This window comes from Gavialis gangeticus, unplaced genomic scaffold (assembly GCF_001723915.1).
Source record: "Gavialis gangeticus isolate Ggan-Ray unplaced genomic scaffold, GavGan_comp1, whole genome shotgun sequence".
In the NCBI taxonomy this organism is placed as follows: Eukaryota; Metazoa; Chordata; order Crocodylia; family Gavialidae; genus Gavialis; species Gavialis gangeticus.
The window spans coordinates 144,252,568-144,266,871 of NW_017729032.1; the positions used below are offsets into that span (position 1 = coordinate 144,252,568).

The window sequence follows — 14,304 nt, forward strand, 5'->3', positions numbered from 1 at the left end:
CTCCAGGGAGGAGGACTGCCAGGGACCCTTGCCCAGAAGTATAGGGGGCCTGCCAACCCATGAAAATAGCAGCCAGCACTGGGATCTGCTTACAAATTAGTTGGCCACCTCCTTGAGTTCAGTAGATCCCTAGGCATGTGAAGTGGGGTCTGCAAGGGGTGTGCACAAACAATTTTGTATGTTCATAGATGGTTTGGGGTAAGATGAATAGGGACATGACTGAGTTGGCACATGACACTAAGTCATTCAAAATGGTACAAACAAGAGCTGACTAAAGAACTGCAGGAGGATCTTAAAAATTGAGTGAATGGGCAACAAAAGGGCAAATGAAGTTTCACATTGATGAGTACAGAAGTGACACCTCAGGAAAGAATAGCCTGAGATGCACTTAAATGGTGTTGGGTTCTACATTAACTGTCACTCAAAAAAGTGCGTGGGAGTTACTGCAGATAACTCACTAAAAACTCTGACCCAATGGTGTTTAAAAACGTATTTAGAACAATCTAAACATTACATCTCTCTACACCTATCCTAAAACATCCCAACTTTACTAGACTGTTTTGGAATTCTGGTAGAGCTGAAGTTAAGAAACACAATTCAGAAGTTCACTGTTTGTTTCCTTGATTGCTTTTATACCAGTAAACCAGAAAAAAAACACCAAATTCCCAATTCAATTTTATTTAAATTTAGGCAAAAACAATGCAAAAAGTTTCATTTTACATTGAACTACTTTTTATAACTATCAATAGATAAAGTGTAATAAAATCATGATTTGAATCTTGTTGCTACTCAACTGCAGTTTCAAGTCATGAGGATGGAAAGCTCCAGACTTGTTAATTTAGCTCCACAAGTTTAAAGCAACAGAAAACCATGGATGCTTTACATTTTGTTTACTTTTGAAAAAAAGTCACAGAAAGAACAGAACATAAAACCCATTTCTGCAATCTTCCCCACTTTTCCTAGCTTAATTCATATAGTAAAACTGATTATTTTACAAAACTGACATTATGAAGAACTAAAGTATTTTATTAAAAAGTGAAAAGATTGCTTTTTATATATGAAGGATTCGCACATTATCTACATACTTCACAAAAATTTCTTAATTAAATTGCTTTAACTCATTAATCATGTTTATAAAGGTTTAACAGAAAAACCCTCTTTACTCAAGTGTAATTTACACATAATTACTTTGTTGCTCTATACTAAATTTAAGCCAACATTTGCCAGTCAGTAGAAACAAGCTATCATAAAAAGAACCAAAAACTGCATTTGCCCCAAACGATTCAAGCAGCATGGTGACAAAAAGGTCACCCAGTAACATTTGATGCAAGTCTGCAGAAAAAAACCCTGAAAATTATTATTGTTTCCAGTTTTCCCACCCAATAAGCATTACTAGGTTCATTTATCCTATAGTCAAATATTTTATTAGTAGTATGCCACTGTACATAGGAATAGTATGTGCAGAAAAGCCCAATGACAAAAAGAGACCTTAATGTATCCATTAGATCTCGACAATGAAAGCCTATAACAACCTTACACAGGCAGTAATTTACCAACATCAGTGTTCAGGTACCCAAATACTACTCACAACACTACCAAGTAGCAAATACAAGCCCTTAGTGTAAAATGGTCCTGCTTACAGGGATGATGTTAAAAGGTGAATCCATTAGCTGTTTCCACATGTCTCCAGCACTTCCATACTAAATCCTCTTACTCAAGATGTTGATACAACAGAGCAGCAAGCCAGAATAACTGAAACGGCAATATTCCTTGTACAAACCAAAGTGAAGACACGGACCATTGCTTTAACAAGACTAGGATTTAATTTGAAAATGGACATTTAATACAAATGTCAGAATAACAAATACACCTGAAATGCACCAGTGCTTGAACTGTTTTATTTCACAACATGCAAAATCAATTAGAACACATTAAAAAAAATACTTGGCTATAAAGCTGTAAATTTTACATTTATACATCAGAAGTGTTCATTTCAAAATGCTGAACATAATTGGCCAACAGGTAAACTTCAACTTAGGCTGTTAAAAGATTATTGGTATGAGGTTAAAGCGATGATTCTATATTTGTCCACAGTCTGTAATAACAATTCTTCTGCTCACTACTCCCTTGGGAGAACCAAAAGATTCCATCTTTTTCACAACATCCATGCCATCCTTCACAAATCCAAATACCACATGTTTAAAGTCCAAGTGTTCTGCTTTTTTAAGTGTAATAAAAAATTGAGAATTATTTGTGTCTCGGCCCCTATTTGCCATTGAGAGTAATCCAGGACCAGTGTGTTTTACTTCAAAGTTCTCATCCTCAAATGCCTCTCCATAAATGGACCGTCCACCTGTTCCATCTTGTTTAGTGATATCTCCTCCCTGAAAATATTAGAGATTTATTAAAACTTCTAAACCCAAATATATTTATGAAGTAGAAAACTTGCTGTTTTCCACAGAAAACTACTGCATTAGAAAATTAGAGCTAGAGATAGTTTTTTCTTTTAGAACAAGAAGATAGTGTTTTTCATGCTTCACTTGTGCAAGCTAGACAAACAAAGCAAACCAAAATTATTAATTCTTCCCATGAGATTTTATTTCTTACCTTTCAAGTTCAGGACCAAACTGCAAAGCACCAAGTTTATCTTAGGCTGGGTACAGACATTAGGGGAAGGTTACATTGTGTTGAAAATGGCTACCCAATCAAACTTGGTTCACCTAGATGTGGACCTTACACAAGTCAATCTTAGTGCAAACAGTACAGAAGTTCAGGATGGTTAAATTGGATCAGCTATTTTTAGATCAGTCTAAGCTACCCCTACCTCTAAGGTACACCTAACTTTAGATTGGGTTGTCCATTTTTTGACTTATCTGTCTTGAACATCTGTACAGTTCCCAATTCACGCTCAGGGCTGGGAAGCCTAGCTGCTGACCCCAGTCTAAAGGCTGTGCTTTTCCTACCCTCTCCCTGGCACTGGGCTATTTTTAGTGCCCCCTCCTTCCCTGAATGTCTTTACACACCCTTATACTACTAGTATGCTGTGTTCTGACTGAATCTGTTCTTGCACGTAAAGTGATCAACAATTTTACAACGGTTGGCCCTGCAAAAACAGGCAAATTCTTAAATTTATCTTTGCGAAAGAACACACGAGCTAGCATAAACTTGCAATAGCATAAGATGTTCAGCAGCTAGTAGAGCTATTTAGTGCCTTTCAGAATCAGAACTACATTCTCTATTCAGAAACGTAATGGCATTTACAATCATATGGAACATTAGCATTACTAAGTGGCACAGCTGAAAATCACCACCCCTGGGACTTAAAAAAAAACCAAAAACAGAAAAAAAGAAATGGGTCAAAATAAAGCGAGTATAAAGAATGCATTTAGTAAGTAGGTACACAGTAAGGCAAGGCATGAAATGAGGAGACCAACTACTATACCTGACCAGGTCTTATTAAATCTATTACTCTCCAAATTCTTAAATACTGACAAGATGTTGTAAATGCTATGAAAAGCCTCTGCCCCCCCCCCCCACTCTCCTTATGTTTTCTATTTCAAGTTCAGATATATATTTGAAGTATGCAGGTAAACCAATACAAGCATTTGACTGGCAAAATCTTTATTACTGGTTTTATACTGAGCCAGGAAAAGCACTCCACTTGGCCTTTCCCAACCCAATATTTTTACTTGTAAATGAAAGTTTCCTATTGAAATCCCTGAGGCACAATACAAGAGAAAAAACACATTTAGAGAAAACATACGCACCACTTTTCAAATTAGATCTGAACTTTGGAACCAAGTAAAAACCCACCCACTGAATTGAAAAGTTTTTTGTAAATCCACTTTTAAGTAATAAGCAATTTTTGTAATAGGAAATCCTATGAAAATAATCTTACGTAACTTCTTCATAAAATCTGACAAAATGCCAGTCAGTCAAGATAGATTTAGTTTACTCTTGCTTAAAAAGGCCTGAACTTGAACTTACCTGGCACATAAAATCAGGAACTATTCTAAAAAATGTGGAGTTCTTGAACCCAAATCCTTTTTCCCCTGTGCACAGGGCCCTGAAGTTTTCAGCAGTGCGAGGAACAATATTTGAAAACAGTTCCATGGTTACGTGTCCTATTGGTTCATCATCAGCAGAAACTTCAAAATACACTACAGGGTTGCTCTCCTTTGACAGTCCTGCTGCCAGGGATACATGTCTTTTCTGCAGTTCTGATGAGCTTCGTTGGCATTCTTCAAATCTCCTCTTAAAAGAATCAGCCATCTCTTGGTTTTTAAATCTGACCGCAAGTTGTTCTACTTTTCCTTCACCATCTGAAATTCAAAATTCCCAAAGAGATTACTCCAACCATATTCAGCATCAGTTTCAACAGAAACAAAAAAAAAAACAAAAAACTTCCAGTTGTCTTATGCATTTAGAAAAGTGTTGTATAGATGTTTCTCCAAGCCATACAATTCCCCCTCTTCCCATACCCCCAAAACATTTCATCCACTAAAACGCACCAGAGTGATCTGCGGCAGTCCAAACTAAAGCATTGTTTGATGTATTCAAGGGCTTTAAGTTCATGGATTTTGTGATAAAATGATTTGCACAGACTTTGAGAACCTGGTCCCTTCTCATCAGAATTCTGTAATATTTCTTCTGGGTATGGAAGAGGATCTTGATCTCTCCAACTCCACGTTCTTTCCACTGAGACACCTCCCTGTCCCATCTGTAGAGTTTTGCCCTCTCTTTAAAGAGAATTTCTTCATCTTCTTCTCCAGATTTAACTTCCACCTACAAAATAAGAAAATTCATGTTTTCCTGGACAGCACTATCACCAGTGAATTTTTCACACATATAAGAGCCTTTGTAGTTGCTTTCCACTGTAGTCCTAGAGGTAAGTAACTATATTAGGCAGAAGGCAGGGCATGGTGACATTAGGACTCACCGGTTCAGAGAGACATAAACTGAGGTGGTTGTCTATGAAAGTTTATACCTCTTTGAATTAATCTATAAAGTTTCACCCTGCCCTGCTTCCTGCCATTGTAGTCCTAGTTCTGCACACTTTTAAGAAGACTTCCCTCAAACTTTTCTGCTTCAAACTCTGAACACAAATCCACAGCTAGAGGCAATATCTGCCCACACTTGAGAGGAACTGAACAAACTGTCTGAAACTAGATTAGAAAATTTAAAATTTAGGAGTAATTGACAAAGTTCTAGAATAGTTTCTCGTGGTCATACACTTTTCTAAGGCTTTACACAGCCACATTTTTTGTAGGGATCCCCACTACATTTCTAAGTTTTGTTGATAGACAGGTGTGCTGCAGGAATTTAATTTTTCTTTCTTTTTTTAATACATGCTAACAGCACTTCTTTAGTAGTATGCTATCTGTGGAACATTGGGTAGTGTCCTCAAAAAACTTGTTACATACTATTAGACCACTCAAGATAAACATAATTATCTTTGTGTAAATAAAGTTTCTAGTCTCTATAGAAAAATGTTTAAAAAAATATTAGTTGCTGGAGTTCTTCTGGAGCAAGGAAATGCTTAAGAAGGTGTGCGCGTAGGAGTAAACAAGGCAATAAACCAGAGACGTTTTGTGGAAGTACACATGAAGAGAAGGGAGAACAGTAATAGCAGGGAAGAAAAAACATAATAGCGAAGATGGAGCCAGGTTATGCAGAGTTCTAGAGAAGATGCCAAGTTGATGCAAGGAGGTTATTTCTAAGCTGAACTAAGTAATGTTAACTTAATAGACAGTGAAAATGAAGGTGCTCTTCACCCAGCATCTGTGGTTTGCAGCCCCTGAAATATGCTATTTCTCTCTCAGCTTAACTCTTAAGATTCAAGGATGCTGCATATAAAAGGCACAGTATCTCACCTCCAAAAGCTGTTTTAGTTAATGTTTTTTGAAACCACGTTTATTACTGTTGCATCAGTCTAGTTACAGGAAAAAAACAAAGGTTTGTCTTAAGAAAAAGAGGTATTTTCTAACTCAGTTTGCACTCAATTACCATATTTACTTGAATAAAAGACAAGATTTCCCCGTCCCGTTGGCATGGGGGGCGGGGGGAGAAGCCCCTCACCTTATAACAACATGCAACAAAACCTCACTAAATACACTATAATTATAACTGCTGCCAAGAGCAGCATATGCTCATCAATGGAAACCAACTATGAAGTTGATTTAATGTAGCCAACACTGAGCATGACTATAAAACACATGGAAGCCTACCACAAGAATAGGTTAGCGCAGCCCATCTGAATAAAACATACAGTAGTGCTCATTAAGTGCAGTCCCCCTCACCACCAACTCTTTTTCAAGTCATGGTGAGCCACTCCATCGCATACAATGCACCCAGACTCACTGGTACCCCCTCTCTTTCAGCCTTGCACATATCAGTGTGGTACCACCCACCAAGCAGTGAAGCTGGACCAAGCTGCCCTTGTGCCTCATCTGCATATAAAATTTTGGAGCATCCCATAACTTGAGACAAAAAACACCCACTTCCAAAGGATCCATGTGCTAATTATGACTGGAAGTGGTATCTGGAGTGCACACATACTGAGCAGTGCTGAGCTGTGAAGTCACTGTGGTTTCAAATCCTGTTGACTCTGGTGGGGCCCAGCCCAATGACCTATGTAGTAAACCATGAGCTTGTGGCTTTGGACTAATAGCATGCATAGTTTGTACTATAATATAAGCAGGTGCCAAAATGATGCTCAAAGTGTGTCTCTGGAGCTAATTTGCTAAAGCTTGCAGCAGTTTATAAAGGTAACGTTCACTGATTCTGGATGAACTACATGCATGGGAACTACATGTAGCTGCTACAGCCATGTTTAATTTCAAGGGTATTGTCTGCAATTTTGCTCCTCACTTCCATGTGCTCAGGGAGAGCAGGGTATTACAGTAAGGAGAGGGAGAAGGGGCTGCCAGGGGAAAAAGCTGGGGGGAAGCAAACAGCAAAGGGCTACCTGACCCACCCCAAATTTAAATTTTCCCTGATGTAGCAGTAGAAGGGAGACAAATGCAGGGCAAATCTGCAATAAATTAGATGTTATACCTGGAAAATGTATATATTTGTTATAATTTTCCATATCTAGAATCCGATTATTGGGGGTCATTTTATAAATCAGGGCTGTATTCTATTTGAGTAAATACAGTAATCATCTTAGCAACATTTTCAATATGGTGGTAACATCCTTAGTAAACCAAAATGCACTCTCACAGTTCCAGTTTCATTTCCTATCAGATTAAAACTAAATAATGAATTTGCAGAACATTTCCTGAAGCTCGTTCTGCTGTCTGCTACAATACTTCATTTAGTTGATTTATATTCTGCCCTTCTTGGTGACTTACAATAAAACAGCTGTTCCTCCTAGCTCTTGAAACCACTTCTTTTACCAACTAGCTACTCAACTAAGGATTGTTCACAAGGTCGTTTCAGTGTCTTACTGCTCAGTGATCCTGATATGGTCTCCCTTTGGGTTGGAGGGCAAAGAACACAATATACAAAATGGTGTAACAATATTATAAGTTTGAATTGGGATGGCTACATTACTTAAAGTGGAAGTCAAAGAGATTCTCTAAACAAGGGAATTCCATATTATATAGAAAGCAAAAAACCAAAAAAACTGCCACTTGTTTTACCACAAGTTAAATAACTGACCTTTAATAATCAGTTTCAACAAGAAAGTCTTTAGCCAGGATGTTTTTGCTAGGACTTGAGGTCTGGCAAGCTGCTTCTGAGATTTAAGTGAAACTCCACAAATTTAAACAGCTTTGACATTTGTGTTTACCTACAAAACTGAGGTTCCTTCATGTAAGTACACCTGTAGTAGTAGGCAACCGTCGATCCTAGTGAATCACAGTGTATGTGTGAGGTTACCCAGACCTTTGACACATATGCCCAGGCAGGAGTAAGGAGGAGTAGAGACTGCTCAGACCATCCACCCCCGTTAGACCACAGAGACGCAATCCAAAGGACAGACCGAGTCCAGATGCTCAGTGCCTCAACGGCTGCAGTTATGTGGGTGTCTAGGAATTGAACACAGGTCTTCTGCATGGCAGACATGGATTCTACTACTGAACCGCAACAGCAGGTATACCCGTAGAGGCTTAAGTTCAAGTGTTTTAGAACCTCAAGAAAATCTAAGGCAGATTTTGCCATACACTAATAACTTTAAAGTAAAGTTTCTCTCGACCTCTCAGAGTTAAAATCATGCTCTGTCCTACTGGAAAGCTAGGCAGCTCCCTAAAATGGGTCTTACTTTGACAACATCTATTTTTAAGGCAGAAATGAGGAGTAAGCAGTGCTTACTTGACACCTTTTTCTTTTTTTTAAAGCAGCAGCAACCTTTGCATCCAAGCAGAATACAAAGAAAATGCAAGCATTGCATGGGAAAATTTAGTTTTAAAATTAATTCCAATCTACTTATTTTATTATGTCTGCTGCTAACACTGTATCATCTTGTTAGTACTCTTTTAAAGCCAACTTTGGTCACAGTTACCTCTGGCAAGGACACTATAGGTTCAAAGTGGATATCTTCACTATGGACCTCTTCTTCATCACTACCATCCTCTTCCTCTCCTTTACTGGTTGTGTGTACTCCAAATACTGTTGCTCCAGTATTTGCCCACTTGAAGTTTTTATCTGGTTATAAAAGATTTAAGGTATAAATATTTCTCCAAAATTTAAATATACACACATAGGATATGGATTCAGTAGTAACTTAAACACGGGCAGAAAAATCAATGAACTCACATACCACATGCCCCTCTCCCTCCCCCCAAGTTAGCGTACAATGCTTTAAGCAGGGTGGCTAGTTTGGAGGCTGGAATACAAGCATATAGATGTAATGACTGCTGTGAACCTGTTTCGCTGGCCCTTGGCAGACTTTACATTTAGGACATGATTAACAAGTTAAATCACATCTATACTAACCCAGTTCATGCAGTTAACACCACAATTGCACAAAATATACGTTATAATTTTGTGGCTGGTTCCCATCATGCCTTGAACTGTAGGTGTAGCCAGAGCTGATCAGCTGATTGGTGCTCTCAGCTTTGGGAGTGCACCAGAGCCTAGGATTTCTGTGGCTAGGGATGCCAGTCAGCTGATCAGTGCTTCCAGCCACAAGTACATTAGAGCCCTTCACCCTAGTAAGCTCCCATGGCTGGGGGACTGGCACTCCCACACTCAGGACTGCACCAGTCTTGAGGGGCTCTGGCACTCCCGAGGCTGGAAGTGCCAGCCACCTAGCTGGCACTCCCTGCCTTGTGAGTACACCAGAGCCTCTCAAAACTCCAGTTCACTCCCAATGCTGGGAGGGCCAATCAGCTGACTGGTGCTCTGAGCCACAGATACACAGGCACACAGCTTGCTACTTGCTGGTGCAGGGGGAGCCCTGGATCATGATCCTCTGCTTCCCCTGCACCAGCAATAGGGTGCGATTGGGATCTGATCTTCAATCCCATTATCACACCTCTGGCCACACACACGGCAAGGCTGGAAGTGCGATTGTTGGGATTGTATATCAGTTCCCATAGGACCTTTAACTGAATGTGTGTCAGTGACCTTTGTGGTCACAGAAAGGGAGGGCAGTGTCACAGTTTTAACTTTCATATCCACTGCAGAACTGGCAATAGCTTTTTGCTGAGCAGTCAAAAGCTGCTGACAAATTCAGCAGTGACTGTGACAAGGTTAAGACTAGCTCTAGCTGGGCAGCAGTGGCCAGGGTTCAGCCATTACTCTAGAGAATTTTTTTCTTTTCATTATGCCTTCCCAAAATGTGCATCTTTTCTGGGTGCATGTGGTAAGTGAAAAAAAATATGGTAACTACTTAGCATAAAGTCAGTCCAATATGAGTTTGTTTCCAAATACAGATATGAAGCTTACCTTTAGAACCAAAAGCAAAGTCCCCAGAATTTTTTGAAGCCAGATCAGCAAATGACAAGCCAGCAGCAGTGTCAAACCCAAATGAGATGGGTCCAGTTCCTATCACAGTAAGAAACAAGTTTTATGATTATTTAGGATTTTCCTCCTTCCTGAAGCAATTTTTCCCTATTCTATCCCATATGTTACTATAACATTTACAAGACACCAAAATGGTAAAAAATGGTTAATAAAAGCTCTCTAATTTTCCACTGAATGTCAATGTATGGTGACAAAGCAAAGTAAGCCTGACAAGGTTTAAACATACCCTAACAAACAAATATATTGGTTCTTTTGGAACTGTATAAAAAAAGTTGAAGAAGTTACCATACTTTTCTGGGCAGAACTATGGAATTTTAGTAGTGCCTCATTGTTTGTATAAAAAGAACCTCCACAATTAATGAATATTGATGTACTGGAATGTTACTTTTTTTTTTTTTTTTTTGTAAAAATACTGAATGTTTGTGGGATTTTTAAGGTACAGGTCCAGTTTTCATTAACTACATCAGTTCTCAAACTAAGCCAATTTATTTATTTTAATGAAGTTACTGTATTAAATAGAAACAAGATATTAAATTTCTTGTTAAGCTTGGTACATAAAGAAGTATGGTTTTAAACCACAAGACAGCATCCTACCTTGAACTGTCGAGTCTGCAGAATCTGGATCATTTTCCTTTTTAGTCGACAAATCTACAGGCTTGTCATCAGTCCCTGATAAAGTCTGAGATACATTTGTACATTCTGTGGTAGACACTGGTTCTTCACGTGTAATGGTCGATTGAACAGATATTGCTTCCTCACTGATTGAGGGAACAGATACTTCACTGGTAAAGACTACATCAGATGAACTGGTAACTTTATTTTCTTGAAACTCCTTTAAAAGAAACAAGACATGCATTTTTTTTCTTTTTAAGTTTCCAGTGAATATTTTAGAGGAGGCTATCATTTGAAACACCTGGAACAGTGGTTTTCAACCTCATTAGACTCACAGCCCCTGCGGAGTGTCAGCTCTTTGCTCATTTTCTGACTGGGGGTGGCAGGGAGGGGAACTCTCTCATCATCTGTCTGTTTCTAATTATAATCTATTATCATCTGTCTGTATTATAATATCTGTCTATTAGTGTTCTTGGTGAATTCTTGGCAACAGAAGACTACTTTGGCAAAAACACTAACAGAACACATGCACACAGAACAATTGTGTGCACTCATGCATGTGTGGGTGTGCATGCATAAGTGCATGTGTGTGCACATATATGCAAACATGTTTATTATATTATATGCGTTTGGGTGTGTATAAATATATAAATGTGTTTGGGTGTGTATAAATATATAAATATAAATATGTATGTGTACACATACAAATGTGTATGTGTGTAAATATATATCCAAAGTGTATGCGTAAAGCACAATTCTTGTATGGCAAAGCATTGGTAAGAACACTAAGATTAGAAAGTTTTTGACCCTATGGATTTGTATTTAAAAGGTCTCAGGGTTTATCTTGTGAATCAGTTCCAATATTCTGCAGCACTGCTGAAAGGATTCCACAGTTTTCCAAGGTGACAAATCATGGGTCTGTAATTCCTCTGAAAAATATCAAACCCCATTTTCCACTGCTGTTCCTCCATTTGTTCACTAAAGAACACTGCAGAAAGGTAGAAACCTTGGTCTACTAAGAACCAGCAGCAGCAACTTTTAGAGTTGTGGACCACCTTCAGTTCTCACTGATTTGTGGCCAATCTATGAAGAATCAGATAACTCCTGACTCCTAGAACTCAGTATGCAAGCCACAGGGAGAAGTGTAGGAGTCTGAATATTCAAGTTGGATGCCACAATTTCTCACCTCTCAATGGTAAAACTGAGGTAACTTTTTAAAATCCATAATTCTCAAACATTGCTGAAAGAATTTGGTACACTAAGATTTGATATTTTTTTAAGTTATTTCAAAACAGTATCTGGGATTTCTTCAGCACCCTACTACTAATTGAGCTTAAATCAATATGGGCAACAAGGAGTGTCAAATTCTGCCCTTGAATTTTTTCTAAAGCATTTTTTTAAAAGCATTTTCTTCAAACCAGATTTTAACTGGGTTAAATAATTTTCTTACAGCTTTGGTAGAGATGACCCAGGAGGGAGTTAAGATGAATATCAAAGCTACCAAACATGACCCTGCAGGTGCAGAGCTCAATTGACCAACATGGGGAAGCTTCTATTCCCTCCAAACAGGGGGCTGGGTAAGACTGAAGTTAACATCCAAATTTGGGGAGATACTCTAAAAACACAAAATACCATGCATGAATGTGGAGGAAACTTTCAGACTACAGAACACCTTCTGGCCTACCTGTGTACAGGGGCACCATGCATCAACAAGGACTACATATTCAGCAGTAATAGTGCCTGCCCCTGGACCCATATTTGACATATGAGGAATAACTCATTTTGTAATCTATTTTAATACAAAAAAAATCAAAAAACTTAAAAGGGAAACCCACAAATTAAACTCTATTAGATTGCATCAAAAGAAAACATCTAAAATTGTCTTAAAGTTTCATATAGTTCCATCAGATTTAGTCTAAACTGCACCTCTTGAAGGGATTACTCCCAAATAAGGGAAACTAGTGCACACCGAGATGTGGGAGCAGCAACATCCATTTTAAAAAAGCAAACATTAATGCAATGAATTTCAAAGGGTCACAAGTTCCTTTTAAGTTAAAATTCTTAAATGATGAAACAAAACATATGTGAAAGTCATGCTTAAAGATATAATTCCTACTTCAACTTCTTGAGCTTTTTTCATCAGTTCTGCATGAAAATCGTCCAGATTGTCATGGTCTTCATCAGTATCACTGCTGACACCACAGAAGAATGTAGAAGGGAGCATTAGAGTCTCTGCTTTGACCTTCTCCTCAGGAGTTGGCTTCTTTTCCCAAACAATGATGCACTCTCTCTCATTCTTTGGTTCATTTTTACAGGCCATACCTATGGACAGCAGACTACAAATTACTGAAAGCAGAAAACAAGATGGCAAGATATTTCTGAAATGCTAAAACCAAAGGGATAACACTTGGGTATACAGCTTGCCAGATAGCGCTGACACTTAACAAATCAAGTTCATAACAGGTTAATAGGAAAGTAGGGCTGTAAGAGACCTCACAAGGTCATCTAGTCCAGCCCCCCTGCTCAAGGCAGGATCACCCCTGACTAAGCCATCTTAACCAAGTGTCTGGCAAACCTGCTCTTGCTACTTTTAAGAACGGAGATTCCATAATTTGTCTAGGTAACCTGTTCCAATGCTTGACCGCTATGACAGCCAGAAAATTCTTCCTAATCTCCAACCTAAATTTCCCTTGCTTCAGCTTGAGGCCACTGCTTCTAGTCCCCTACAGCCACAGAGAAAAGCCCATCTCCATCCTCTCTATGATCACCATTCAGGTATCTGAACTTATCAAATCCCTTTCCCCCCTCTTTCTCTTCTTCTCTAGACTAACTAACCCTAATTCCTTCAGTCTTAAGTCTCAGCTCCCAGAATGCTAATAGTTTTTGCTGCTGTGCACCTACACTCTTTCCGAACTGTCCACATCCTGCATGAAGGGTAGGGCCCAAAACTGAACATGGTACTCTACGTGAGGCCTTACCCAGGCTGAACAGAGTGGAACAATCACTTCCCATGATTCGCAACTAATGCTCCTTTAATACAACCTAGAATATTGTTGCCTTTTTTGCAACAAGAGCACACTGTTACCTTACATTCAGCTTATAGTTTACTGTACCTCTCAGGTCCTTTGCTGCAGTACTGCAGCCTAGCCACATTCCCATCTGTATTTGTGCATGCAATTATTCTGTCCCAAGTGCAGGGTTTTACACCTGTCCTTCCTGAATCGTATCTGATTGATCATAGACCATTTCTCCAGTCTGTTCAGGTCACTCAGGATCTTAGCCACACCCTCTGGAGTATCTGCAGCTCCACACAACATGATGTCATCCACAAATTTGGTAAGCATGCGCTGACTCCCTTCATCCAAATTATTACTGAAGATATTCAACAATATTCAACTGGACCTAGGATAGATCCCTAGGGAACCCCACTCAATATCTCCTCCCAAGTAGGCATTGAGCCATTGATGACTGTTGAATACGATGATTCAACCAGTTATATATTCATTATCCATGTTAGATTTTGTTTTCATTACCTAGAGTGAGTTGATCCAATGGGAAATACTCATTTTAGTACCCTCCTTTTCTAGTGGGGGCTTTTCATTTCAATATGAAAGTTGTCAAGCTGTAACAACTGTTCTGCCAGATGCCACCTAGAGTAATTTATGCCAGACAAACCACTCTGCTGTTGTCAAGTGACAGGTAGGGAGAACGTAAATCCAAATA

At 38.9% G+C, this 14,304-nt stretch overlaps 1 protein-coding gene across 2 annotated transcripts in view; it reads right to left on the bottom strand.

Annotated features, from left to right (window-relative positions):
• Nucleotides 1-662: 662 nt before the first annotated feature.
• The window catches only part of RGPD4 (RANBP2-like and GRIP domain containing 4), a 99,581-nt gene continuing 85,939 nt past the window's right edge, over nt 663-14,304 (bottom strand). For both annotated transcript variants that reach the window (XM_019524304.1, XM_019524303.1), the window contains 7 exons: nt 12,698-12,927; nt 10,564-10,801; nt 9,892-9,990; nt 8,504-8,646; nt 4,512-4,785; nt 3,988-4,322; nt 663-2,384 (listed from right to left, as the gene is read on the bottom strand). In XM_019524304.1, the coding sequence (XP_019379849.1) occupies nt 2,079-2,384; nt 3,988-4,322; nt 4,512-4,785; nt 8,504-8,646; nt 9,892-9,990; nt 10,564-10,801; nt 12,698-12,927 (1,625 nt within the window). In that variant the 3' untranslated portion in view covers nt 663-2,078. The remainder of the gene's footprint in view (nt 2,385-3,987; nt 4,323-4,511; nt 4,786-8,503; nt 8,647-9,891; nt 9,991-10,563; nt 10,802-12,697; nt 12,928-14,304) is intronic.